Raw genomic sequence first — 12130 nt, forward strand, 5'->3', positions numbered from 1 at the left:
GGCCCTGTCACCAGTGGGAAGGGGTTTCCTTGGACCAGTGCAAAACATTTAAATACTGAACAGACACAAATAACGATAAAAATGAGCACTTTGTAATCAGCTTTCTAAACTAAGAATAACAAAAAATTGTTAGTGTCTAATATCCTGTGATGAAAGTTATTAGCTGATTTATTGGTCTGTCAATTTAAAATTGACACTTTTGGTCTGGTTTTTAAATTTATAAATTAGAAATTTATAATTTATCAATTAATTTACAGTGTTAAAAGTGTTTTCATGTAGGAAAAAAATCAGAAGTTTGCTCAATAGTGATAGTTTTTAAACTTTGTTAGTCTTTGAGTTCACTATTTAGAGTTCCCTGATCGATTGTTAGAGGTAGAAATAGTAAGTTCATTGCTAGACTGAATAAATAATTCATATGGCACAAAAGCGGCTTTTTCTTTCTCCCCAGTTCTTTCTCCCCCATTATTCGCTTTCTTTCTTTTAAAAGGATCCTTTACAGCCAAAGAGTAACTTTGTGTGAATGTGCAAGGGCTGCAGCCTGGGTTTAGCTGCGTAACTGGGGTCACCAGAATGGGGGGGTGGGGCGGTCTGTGTTAAATGTGTGTTCTCCAGCAGCGCCTAGAAAGGGGCAGCGTAGTTACACATTGTCAGGCCCTGTCCTGGGTGAAGTTTCCTGGGGAATTTTCTTTAGCAAAATATGTTCTTCTTTTTGGCTATAGTATCTTTCACAGTGTTTGCCTCAAGACAAAATTGAATTTTAAATTGAGGAAATCATTGCATTTCTTTTGGTTTTTCAGAAACCTTTTCATTATGACTATGACATTGCCAGAGTTAGTCTGGTAAAACATGAGCATTTTTTAATCCTTTACAGGCCATTTGGAAATTTTTATTTTCTAAAAATTATGAAGATAATATTATATATTTATGTGAGTTTCTGTTTTTCTGCCTTTTATTATAGCACCAAAGTAGGAATTACACCAGATTATTTTCTCTTTGCTATTTAAGTCATAAGAGACTCGTGTTTTATTGAATCAAAGCAATTTCTCTCAGCCCAATAATCTCTTAAAGAGTGACACAGCTGGAGATGGTGGTTATCTTTCATAAATCAACTGCATCCTTGTTTTTTGTAATAAATTAGTATCTGGATATCTTAAGAGATTATCTAAAAATATTTCTTGAAACGTGTGTATTCAGCACATTTCGTGATATAATAATACCTTTTTTACACTTGTGTAATAGAAATTTAAAATACTAGACTGTAATCCAAACTTCTATCAACTGGAAATATTTATTTATTGATATTTTGCTGCTTCTCTAGTGTACAGATACTTCACCAATATAATGTTTATCCTTGAATAAGTTTTTAAGTAAGATTAAGATATTGTGATTAGTATAGTTCAGTGTGTATATTTTGTGCTCGTCATATGGCAGTCTTTAATACATAGGCTAATAAATCTGATTTAGATGCTCTGCTTTGATATGTTACCTATTTGCCTTTCTTTTCCAAACCTCAGGTGACATCTTATTTGTTTAAGACTTAGTGATTCACTCAATATTAACTTCATTCATAAATAGTCATTGTGATTTTAAGTTCTGAACCATGTTGATTTTTTTAATCAAAATTAATTTTAATCCTTAGTAATTCTTTTTAAGATTTTTTTAATGTGGACCATTTGTAAAATCTTTATTGTATTTGTTACAATATTGCTTCTATTTTATGTTTTGGCTTTTTTGCTGTGAGGCATGTGGGACCAGGGATCGGACCTGCAACCCCTGCATTGGAAGGTGAAGTCTTAACCACTGGACCAACAGGGAAGTAAAACTTAGACTTTACTATGGTTTTTACAATCCTGTTTCAATAGTCACGGAAACCAGATATCTTGGGGGTTTTATTGGCCTCTTTCTTGCTGATACTATATGGTTGAAGTGCGTTTCTGAGGGGGACAGTGACCATGTCACTTACCTGTTGCTGCATAACAAACTACCCTGAGGCTTTAGTGCTTTAAAGCAACAGTCAATTTTAATTTCTCATCATCCTGAGGGTTGCCTGGCTGTGTCTTCTGCATCATGTGCTCATGGTCAGGGTGCTCAGAAGGATGGCAGGAATACAGGATGCAGCTGGGGCAGGCCCCATGGGGGGCTGAGTTCTCCTTAAGTGCTTCTCTGTGGACTTGATTGGGCTTCCTCCTGCTTTGTTCTAGAGGGATCCCAAGAAGGAAGTCTCCAGAAAGCGAAGGCAAAAGTGTAGCTCTTTTAAGGCCCAGATTCTGGAGAGACTCAGTCACTTCTGCCCATTCTGTTGGTCAAAACTGGTCACAAGATCACCTCAGATCAAAGATTGGTTGCGGGGAGGGCGGTGGGGGTGCAGCGGGAGGTAGGCTTCACTTCTTGATGCGGGAGATGACCCTAAAAGAGCAGATGGATGAGATGTGTGGTTGCAGCTATCTTGGGAAACTTTAACTGCTGCAAAGGAATGGAGTTTTTGGCTGGACACAGATGGTGGTTGTTACACGTTTCACAAGCTGGTGTCATCAGGCATATGAGGATTGTGTGCTAGCTCCACACTAGAGTCACTTAAGAGCTATTAGCTGCCGTTTTCTCAGCCAAACAGTAGTGATGTCAGCCCTACAGGATGACCTGACAGATGAGATAGGATGCTGGCCTCGTGCTGGAGCGCCAGCTACTCCTGTCCCATCCCTCTCCAGTGTCTTGCATGTTTGGTTAGTATTTGTATCTGAGATGCTAGTGCTTAGAAGTGTTTTCTTAATGACAAATGATAATTCATCTAAAGTCTTATTAGTCTTCCCAAGGCATTTTGATACTTCTGAGTAAAGTTGACAATAGCCATGTACTTTATAGATCTAATTTTAAGCATCTACTCCATGCAAAGATTCTTTGTAAATGGCTCTGTGTAGGCTGTTTAACATGTAGTGAGCTGCTGGACAGTAGAAATGTCTAAATAAATAGGCTGATCGTTTTCATCTGCCATAGTTCTGTGTTCTACCCAGCCTGCCATTTTGTAGAGAAGTTGTATGACTTTCCCAGTAAAGTCCCTTTTTCAGGTCACCTTCCAGAATTTGTTTATGATCTGATTTACAAGTCCCTTACTGTAGGGATTGCCACACAAAATCAGAGGAAGAAGTCTGAAGAGAGATGTAATTTTCCAGTGGCCATTTATAAGGAGGGTGTGGATACAGAATACTTACATGGATTAATAGCCATGGTACTAACATCCAAAGGTTTGACTCCATTTAAACCAGCTGGTTTGTTCTTGTCTTGGGAGTCACCAGTGCCACCAGTCTGTCATATTGTCATTACAGAGTTTTGGTCACCAGAAATAAGTGAAAGTTTGTGTCCTGCTTTGCTCTTCAAGATTAGTTGCAGAGGATACTGATTTCCCTTTAAATAATGTCTTCAAAGACAAAACTAAATAAAATACTATACTAAATATACTAGACAACTGGAAAAAAGAAGATAGATATAAGAAAGAACTTGTGGACAATAATAATGATTCAGTGTTCAAATAGGTTTCCCAGGAGAATGTTTTAAAGAATTGAACATATAATGGTGTGATGGATTATGTAGGAAGTGCTGTAAGTGAGAATAGGGCAAAAGAAGGGGACATCGTTTTGTCAAGTGCATTTGTCTTTTGAAAGATAGGGGGAACATTTTATTTCCTCTAAAACGAAGTCAGTGACATTGGAATCTTGTTCATTTTCTTATTTTTAAACCTTGACTTTATATATGCCTTTTGAGAGAAGCTTTTACGTTTTATGGAAAGCAGTGCTATTTGTACACATACTGGAGTGGGTTGCCATTTCCTCCTCCAGGAATCTTCCCAGCCCAGGGGTTGAACTCATGTTCCTTCGTTTCCTGCATTGGCAGGCACATTCTTTTACCACAGAGCCACCTGGGAAGCCCACCTTTAAAATTACCTGTATGCATAGCACTTAATTTGCAGAGCATGTTTGTCCATATTATTATGTTTTCGTGATTCTAAGAGATAGCAATGGAAAGACATATCCTTTGATTTAATACTATTTTTCTCTCCTTTTGGAAAAATCAAGCACTTATTTTGGAGGTAGGAAGAGTGTTCTATTGAATGATTATTCTGAATTTCTTTCAGCCATAGGCATGCTGTTCTTGACCTTGAGCACTTTTCGCATTGACAGCATAATTCTGAGGCACATCAAGGAGTTCCTTTGGCTTGGCTTCCATCTCCTATTTAATCTTGTAGCTTTTTTTTTAAACTAGTTACATTACACATCACTAAAAGTTAAGTAAATTCTGTTGAAAGTCATCCAGGAGAATTACACAGACAAGTATTTGTTACATGCTCAGAATTATCACTTAGTAAATCTTCACTAAACATAAATTAGCCACATGTTACAGGCAGATCTGCATGTGTAATAACTTTTTATTTCAATGCTGCATTACAGAGTTCTTTATAAACACATTTTAAGAAGTAATTAGGGACGTAACATTAAGTTAAAATTCACCTCTATGTGGCTCTAGCAATGCAGATAATTGAGGTGATAGATAAAAGGTACACTGTTAATCATGTCCAAGTTTACACAGGGATAGACAGTGACAAGATGTGATGCTGTGTGTAATGACTGCAAGGTTCTTTTGATTTCTGCTGGAAGACTCCTCTTTATTTGAAAAATGTTAAAGTGAAAAATATTACAAATATACACCTATGTATTTTTGGCTGTGCCTTGCAGCATGTGGGGTCTTAGTTCCCCAACCAGGGATTGAACCCATGCCTCCTGCATTGGGAGCACAGAGTCTTAACCACTGGATGGCCAGGGAAGTCACCAGTGTACATGTATTCTAGAATACATTATAGAAGAAAACAGACTATAGTTTTTTCCTCCCTCCAACTACATAAGGAAGACATAGCAGGTATCAGATACTGTTCAAGAATCTTGAGACTTAAAGTCACGTAGTAAGTGGGAGCTATGGGATTATAAACCAGGTCTTCAGGACGTCCAGATTTGTGTACTGTCTACTGCGCTACCTTTTGCACCTTTAATTGAGAGTCATTTACTCAACAAATATTTACTAAATGTTCTTATTGTGTGCTGGGCATTATGTTAAATGATATTGTAAAACAGTAAATAAGAAGTTAAGTTCTGTATCCCAAAAACTTTGGGAAACACTGAAACCAAACAACTACAACTCATATGAACATTAAGGGAGAAGAAAGTCATAAGGTGATATGAGTATGTAGCAGGTAGACCTAGCCCAGCCCTCTACTGGGGGGCAGCACTAACGGGCAAGTCAGGGAAGGACAAAAGGAGTTAATTTTTAGGCTGAGGTTGTTCGAAATCCATGAGTCAAAGAGCACGGCAGGCAGCAGAAATAGTCTCTGCAAAAGCAGGAGAAAGACGTTAAAGGATTCCGGGGTGGCTGGCATTGAGAAGGAAGAGAAGTGACAGTGGAGAGGAATTCAGGAAACAGATTACCTGACTTCGTTCAGGAGTTCAACCTTTATCCTAAAGAATATGGAAGTCACGGGAGGGTTGTAATGGAGGTGTAATGGGATTTGTTTTCATCTGGAAACCATGAATCTGACTGCAGTGAATTTAGAGGCCTGTTCTTTAGAAGCTGTTTCTGTGGATCAGGTTTGAGATGATGGATTCAGCAGCTGAGTTGGACAGAAGTGGATAGATTTGAAATTATGGAGGTGAACAAGGGATTTGACAGAAATATAACACCAGTCTTGTCATTGTTCCATCTGTAGAACTCAACTGCAAGAGCATCTCCAGAATCCTCTTAGTAGCCTAGGCTAATGTTAGGCAATGACTATTGTATAGAATAACTTAGAAAGCTGCTGCTGCTGCTGCTGCTAAGTCACTTCAGTCGTGTCCGACTCTGTGTGACCCCATAGACGGAAGCCCACCACGGTCCCCCATCCCTGGGATTCTCCAGGCAAGAACACTGGAGTGGGTTGCCATTTCCTTCTCCAACTTAGAAAGCATTGCTCCTTAAAAAATAATTTGTGTATTGAGCTAATTCCTGTTATCGTTTGTTGGATTCTGTTAAGCAGTCTAGGGAGAACTTAGTTTAAAAAGAATTTACATGTTAATTTATATGGTAAGGCTTGTAGACAAGTCTGTACATGCATGATGTGTGCTCATTTGGTACATGTTACTTTGTTCACACTGCTTATTAATCAACATCAGATTTGAAAAGTGACTGAGTATTTAGGATCTTAGTATTCTTGATTGGGGCTTCCCAGGTGGTGCTAGTGGTAAAGAACCCATCTGCCAATGCAGGAGACCTAAGAGACACAGGTTGAATCCCTGGGTTGGGAAGATCCCTTGGAGAAAGAAATGACAACCCAATCCATTATTCTTGCCTGGGAAATCCCATGGACAGAAGAGCTTGGCAGGCTACAGTCCATGGGGTTGCAAAGAGTCGGACACAACTGAAGCAACTTAGCATGCACATAGCACATTCTTGATTGATTGGTGGAAACTTAGCTCTAAATAAACTATGTTGTTTTAATACCAAATTATTAAGAAACACTTTTCCTTTGTAATGATAAGAATTTACAGTTGGCTCACTGGTTCTAGAAATAGTTTCCTAGTTAAATTAGAAGATTCAGGAGGGGAAAGTTTTAGAAGCACAGTTCCCTGAATACCTTATCTACTCCTGTATTTTCTTACCCACCAATGTTTCTGTGTTCTTAGGGCTGCTCAATGTTGTATCAGGGGTTGCATCACCAGATACGTGTAAGAGCTCCGACATGAAGAGTGAGAGTATTTAGGGAGACGACCTGGAGACTGGGTTTCTAGAGAGTTTGTGCTCCTCTAAGTGGGAGAGGGGTGGCTAGTACATCATATCACACGATATGAAGATAAAAGATCAGAATTACTTATAGGTAAAGCAGACATCAAAAGAAGGAAGGAAAAAAGAAAAGGAAAGAGAAAATGAAGGATTTTTTTACATAAGAAATACATAACTATCTAGGTGTTATTTTTAATTTAAAGAGAGATTCACTGTCCCCAGAATAATTTGTGCCTCAGAGCTCACCTCTGGCAACTTCAGCTGTCTGCATGTGCATGGCTGGGAGCTCAAGAGTAGATGGGAATGTGCGGGGAGCAGGGAGCCCGGGTGCTGTAGGTGGGCATTTGGTAGTTCTCTCTTAACCAGTTCCCAGCAAAGTACAGCAGAAACAAGACACAGCTGATGTCAGAGAGAACTCTAAAACCCATATGAGTAGGTCATGGATCCATAACTGTCTTAAAAGTATTATTTCACTTTTACATTCATGATCAGGAAGAGATAGATCAGAAATTGTTTTTACATTTTACATTCTGATGTTTTAAATCCTCTTCTCTCAATAACACATATAATACACAGTCATTGTAGGCAGTTAAGAAAATATAAAAAAGTGTATATACCACTTTTCTTTAAAAGCCAGGAATAAGTAAAACTAATTTTATAATTTTCTAAAAGTATTTAAAGCCAGACACTTACTAGTTTCCTAACTGCCAGTTTTCAAATTAGTCTAATTTTGCCTCTAAAAAAGAATATTAATTTTTATAGTTTCTGGTGGAAGATTTTCCAAAAATTCTCTTGTCACTAATAGACATCTCATTGTAGAAAAAGTTATTATGTTGATCATAAACATAACAAAGTTAGTTTAGGAATATACATATCTTTAAATAAGCTTTACTTTTAAAAATGTATATTCTCATCCTGCTTTTCAAAGAATTTTTGAACCATAATCTCCAGTAGAGAGTATCATCCTTATTATCTTATTAGAAAAGTGAATTATAATTTATTGAAATTATTTACAAATCAAAAAATACTTATTTTTAAAATTATAAAAAGCCTTTGTAGAAAATGCTATCTTAAGTACCTGTCATTTTGACTAAAATATTTAACCAGCTGACCATATAGTTCATTTATTTCAGTTTTTAGATTTCTAAGTAATAGCCAAATATTTCAGTATCTGGGTCACACAGTCATTACGAGCAAATCTAGGCCAAAATGGTTGATACCTTTTGGTTGCCAGCTTGCTTCTCTGTTTGACCAGGCTCTGACTTTTCATTATTTGGTTCCCCTTCAACTAAACTTTGTTTGCTTATTTTTCAGTGCTATGTAAATTCTTTGTATAGAATAGGTCTTCTTGTGAATTTTTCCTCCTCAATCAAGGTAGCAGAGCAAATAAATGACTATTCTTGACCACTGTGTTTAAAAGTTGTTGCTGTACAAAGGGTCACACATGTTTAATTGCCTACTGCCATGCTCATGATCATGTGAAATCTTGTTTAAAATGCTAGACAAACTGTGTTTTGGCCCCAAAGCTGTAGCATTTCTTAAAGATCCAACCTCAAATCTCCTAAGACCCTATGGACACTTGAAATGTAAACCCATTTCACTTTGTCATACTAGATGGTACAGCATCTTCTTCAAGTAAACGGAAAAATGTTAACTGTCAGTATGCAGAGATACAGGATGGGGGAGGGAAGAGAAGAGTAAACTGAAACAATTTCACCCTCACTTTTGAAGTACTGTAGGCTATTCTATTCTGAAATACTTTTTTGTAAACTTTGACAGGGGTATGGTTTACTGCCAGCTTGTGTTAAAAAGGGGCCTGTGGATTTCTTTTTCTTAAAATTAAAAACTTTATACTATTTGGAATTTGTAATAATTGGTGTTTTCCACTAAATTTATAGTGGCTGATTTCACACTGCAGTATCCTCTTGTGAAAGTATAAAATGATAGTGTAAATAGCTGTTGAAAGTTTCTAGATAAATTAGTAATTTATTCATCTAGAATCATTGGACATGCAATCAGTTAAGTTTTCCAGATAATAAATGCTTGCCTTCTTTGATTGCTTGAACAGTTCATCTCGACCTTTCTTAGAGTAAAATTCTTAAAAGTCATATATATATAAGAATTCTGGGTTGTTGATGATTATTTGTTAATATCTTCAGGGGTTATTGGGGTGTGTGTGTCATAGGGCCATCTGTCCTCACAAAAAACAGTTCTCAGTAGCCTCTGTTTCCTTGAGTTTTTGAAAATACTGTTTCCGTTTTTCAAGGCATGCTATGAATTCATATGGCTACTGGCATGCGGGGAAGGCTGCCTATGAACAAAGTGAGGAAAAGCAGGTTTCTTGCAGAGCACGTCCAGAAGAGTGGTGAGGCTTTACAGTGTTTACCTTTATCACCTACTGCCCCTCCCTGTCCTGCCTACCCCCTATTCCCTTGCCCTTTAGAGAAAAACCAAAAACATGGTACTGGCAGTTTTCTAGAGTTACTGTAAAAAGGAGGAGCATAGGTTTTGGGCCAGACAGACGACATGGGGATTGTGATGGGTCATTTAGGAACTCTGGGGCCTTGAGCACGCCGACAGCTGTAAAGTGGCTATGCCCCCATCTGCCTCCCAGGGTTTGAATGAGGATCTTATATCTGGTACAGGAGAGAGGTTAACAGATGCTAGTTTCTCCTTATGTTTTAAGATAAGTGATCTGTTTGCTTTGGAACTGACATTTGCCTATTTTAGTGTGATATCCTGTGTGACTATCCCTAAAATATGATAGCTTTTAAATGGAAGTTTTTAATATTGTTTTAACTATTTGGAAATAAAGGGTATATGACAAGATATTGTAAATTAATTTTGTTGAGCAGATGAACAAAATGTGGACTGTTTTTGAAGACTGAAAATGCAAATTCAGATGCAAGAAAAATATAGTGAATTGTGAAAAGCATCTTTTTTCAGCCAGCAAAACTAATTGTGTTGAAATGTTTTATTAATATCTCCAGAGAGTTCACGAGCTGTGAGTGCTATGCTGATGCAGGGCCATCAGCAAACTGAACTGTACTGTATAGGTGCCCTAGGAAATCACATGTTTATTGTTACAAAATTCTATAATTCTGCATAGCTTTTATTTAATTCGTGTGCACATTGGGTTAGGGGATGTCATTCATTTCATAAGCACACATTTAGTGCCATTGAGTTTTGGTGGGCCAAACTGAAAGCAAAGGTGTAGCCTTTGCTTCTGAGGAGCCATCTCAGTGATGGCTGCTTGGCTGAGAAGATCTGTGCACGTGATATAATGGTAGTCTATGAACATTGCCTGTGAACAGCTTTGCAAGAAAGGCCAGGGGTGCCGGGCGGATAGAGGCAGGGTTTAAATGAGAAGCAAATATGACTTAAATTTGTCTTACACGTAAGAACAATGTGATATTTAAAGGTGAATCTAATCTAACAAAGCAAAGGTTCTCACTTTCAATGAAATAAATGAGCTTTATTACTTTTTTTTGTTTGCAAGTACTTGATACCTTTATTTGTACTGAATAAAAGTTTTATTGTTGATTTTTTTTGTTGGACAGGTTGAATCTGTGAACATGTTATAAACCGTATTAAAATGCATTTGTACATCCTACTAAATACAGGGAACATCATTTTTCGACCAGTCATTGTCATTTTTAGGCTTTCCAAGTCTTAAACTGTTTTGTTATTTCTTTCTTTCTGAGTCACACCCTTAAGGCCTTTTGAAGTGTCATCAAGAAAAAGCAGCCGTGAGTGTTTGGCTCCAGCAGACAGGCTCACACTGCCCAGTCTTGACGGTTACCCTCTGCCTTTCGTGCCACGGGGTGGTCCTCATTGCCTGACGCCAGGACCAACCCATGCCCCCTTTCAACAGCTTCAGCTGTCTACCACCTCCTTCATCCTGAGCTGGCAGGGTGGAATAGAGAGTTTCTGGAAAAAAACAGACTTAAAACTTGAATCATCTTTGATACCTGTTTTGTTCCTCACCGCCGCCGATTAATGGATTAAAATGATCCTTTGGATTCCTGTCTCTGTCCCTTTTCAAAGCCAGGGTTGGACTATCATAACACACCCCATTAGGCACACCCTTGCCAAATCGGGCTTTCTGAAGGATTGCTTGGGTTTCTGAGCAGAGAAGGTGAGATGGTTGATTTCCCTTCCCGGACGCGGTGTGGGTGCTCTGCAGTGCGTGTGCTCTCCTGGGAGAGTGGGAGTTTTCCAAAGTTCTGCTTCCTGCTCGTGCTGTTTTCTTCAGCCTGAAATTCAGTTTATGTCTCCCTATAAAAATCTTATTTGTTGTAAGGTCTAGCAAAGACCTTTTTCTTCTGTGAAGGCTTCCTGATGAACCCTAATTTGAATCCTTTGTCTGAGTTCCTAGCGCACACTACTCATGAGCTGGAGCAGGACTTCTGTGATGCTTGCAAGAAGCTGTGAGGCTGTTTTCATGATGAGATTCCATAACGTTTCATAATTCCTGCTTCTATCCCCCTCAACATTTAGCAGAGAATCCCACCTAGAGTGAGTGGGCAAATTTTTGGTAATTGCTTTACTCACAAGAATTTTTGCAGAATTGCTTTCTACTCTGTACCCAAGAAGGACTGGAGTGTTTAAGCGTCTTTAACTGTTGTTCAAGCCAGAACCCCTTACTTCCTTATGCGAAGTTCCTGTCTACCTGTAGAGTTAGTTGGCTCTTTGGAAAATAGCTCTTGGCTTTGGGAATGGGTCGTGTGTGTTTTAGAGAAGGAAATAAAGCTATTGTTGGACTTTGGAAGATGTAGCTTTTTCTGTTATAAAGTGTTTTGCTACTTGGTACTGTATTCATAAGGCCGTGTTGGTGCAAACAGTGTTTTGCATATTTCTTTGCTTTCTCTTTAATACATTATTTTTAGACTTTGGGTGTGATAGTGAAATAGAATCTCTGGGAGTGGGGTTTACTCTGCATTTTTACTAAGACCCCTTCGAGGTGCTTCCAAAGGTGGTGGTGGTTGTGGTCATGACCATGACTGCTCTGAAAACTGATGTGTGTCTGGCCCATTCCTCCAGCCAGTGGACAGCTGTTAACTTACCTCATGTTCACAGCAAGCCTGTGAGCTGAGTTGCTCTTGTTACCTTCATTTTTCACTGTAGAAACTGAGGTAGAGATAACTAACTTGCCCCCAAATAACTTTCTTGTAAATGTGGTAAATTTATGAAAAGGATGAGGCATATTTCTTTGACTAATTTTAAAAATCCTACCTTCTCAAGGGTTGCTGTGAATAATGTGATATAAAGAAGCTATTTCTTCTTATGTATGTTGGCATATCAATATACCATCTCTATAGAGTACTTCAACAGG

General features: G+C 38.3%; 1 protein-coding gene across 11 annotated transcripts in view; it reads left to right on the forward strand.

Annotated features, from left to right (window-relative positions):
• ZEB1 (zinc finger E-box binding homeobox 1) overlaps positions 1–12130 on the forward strand; it is a 198426-nt gene that overhangs the window by 31567 nt on the left and 154729 nt on the right. For 4 of the 11 annotated variants that reach the window (XM_055429726.2, XM_055429770.2, XM_055429734.2 and 1 more), the window contains exon 1: positions 8766–9160. The exons of the other annotated variants lie outside the window; for them this stretch is intronic. In XM_055429726.2, the coding sequence (XP_055285701.1) occupies positions 9079–9160 (82 nt within the window). In that variant the 5' untranslated portion in view covers positions 8766–9078. Of the gene's footprint in view, positions 1–8765; positions 9161–12130 lie in introns of those variants that run through there. 11 annotated transcript variants of the gene reach the window in all.

This window comes from Moschus berezovskii, chromosome 15 (assembly GCF_049115385.1).
Source record: "Moschus berezovskii isolate FMDL1 chromosome 15, NW_MosBer_1.0, whole genome shotgun sequence".
Lineage (NCBI taxonomy): Eukaryota > Metazoa > Chordata > Mammalia > Artiodactyla > Moschidae > Moschus > Moschus berezovskii.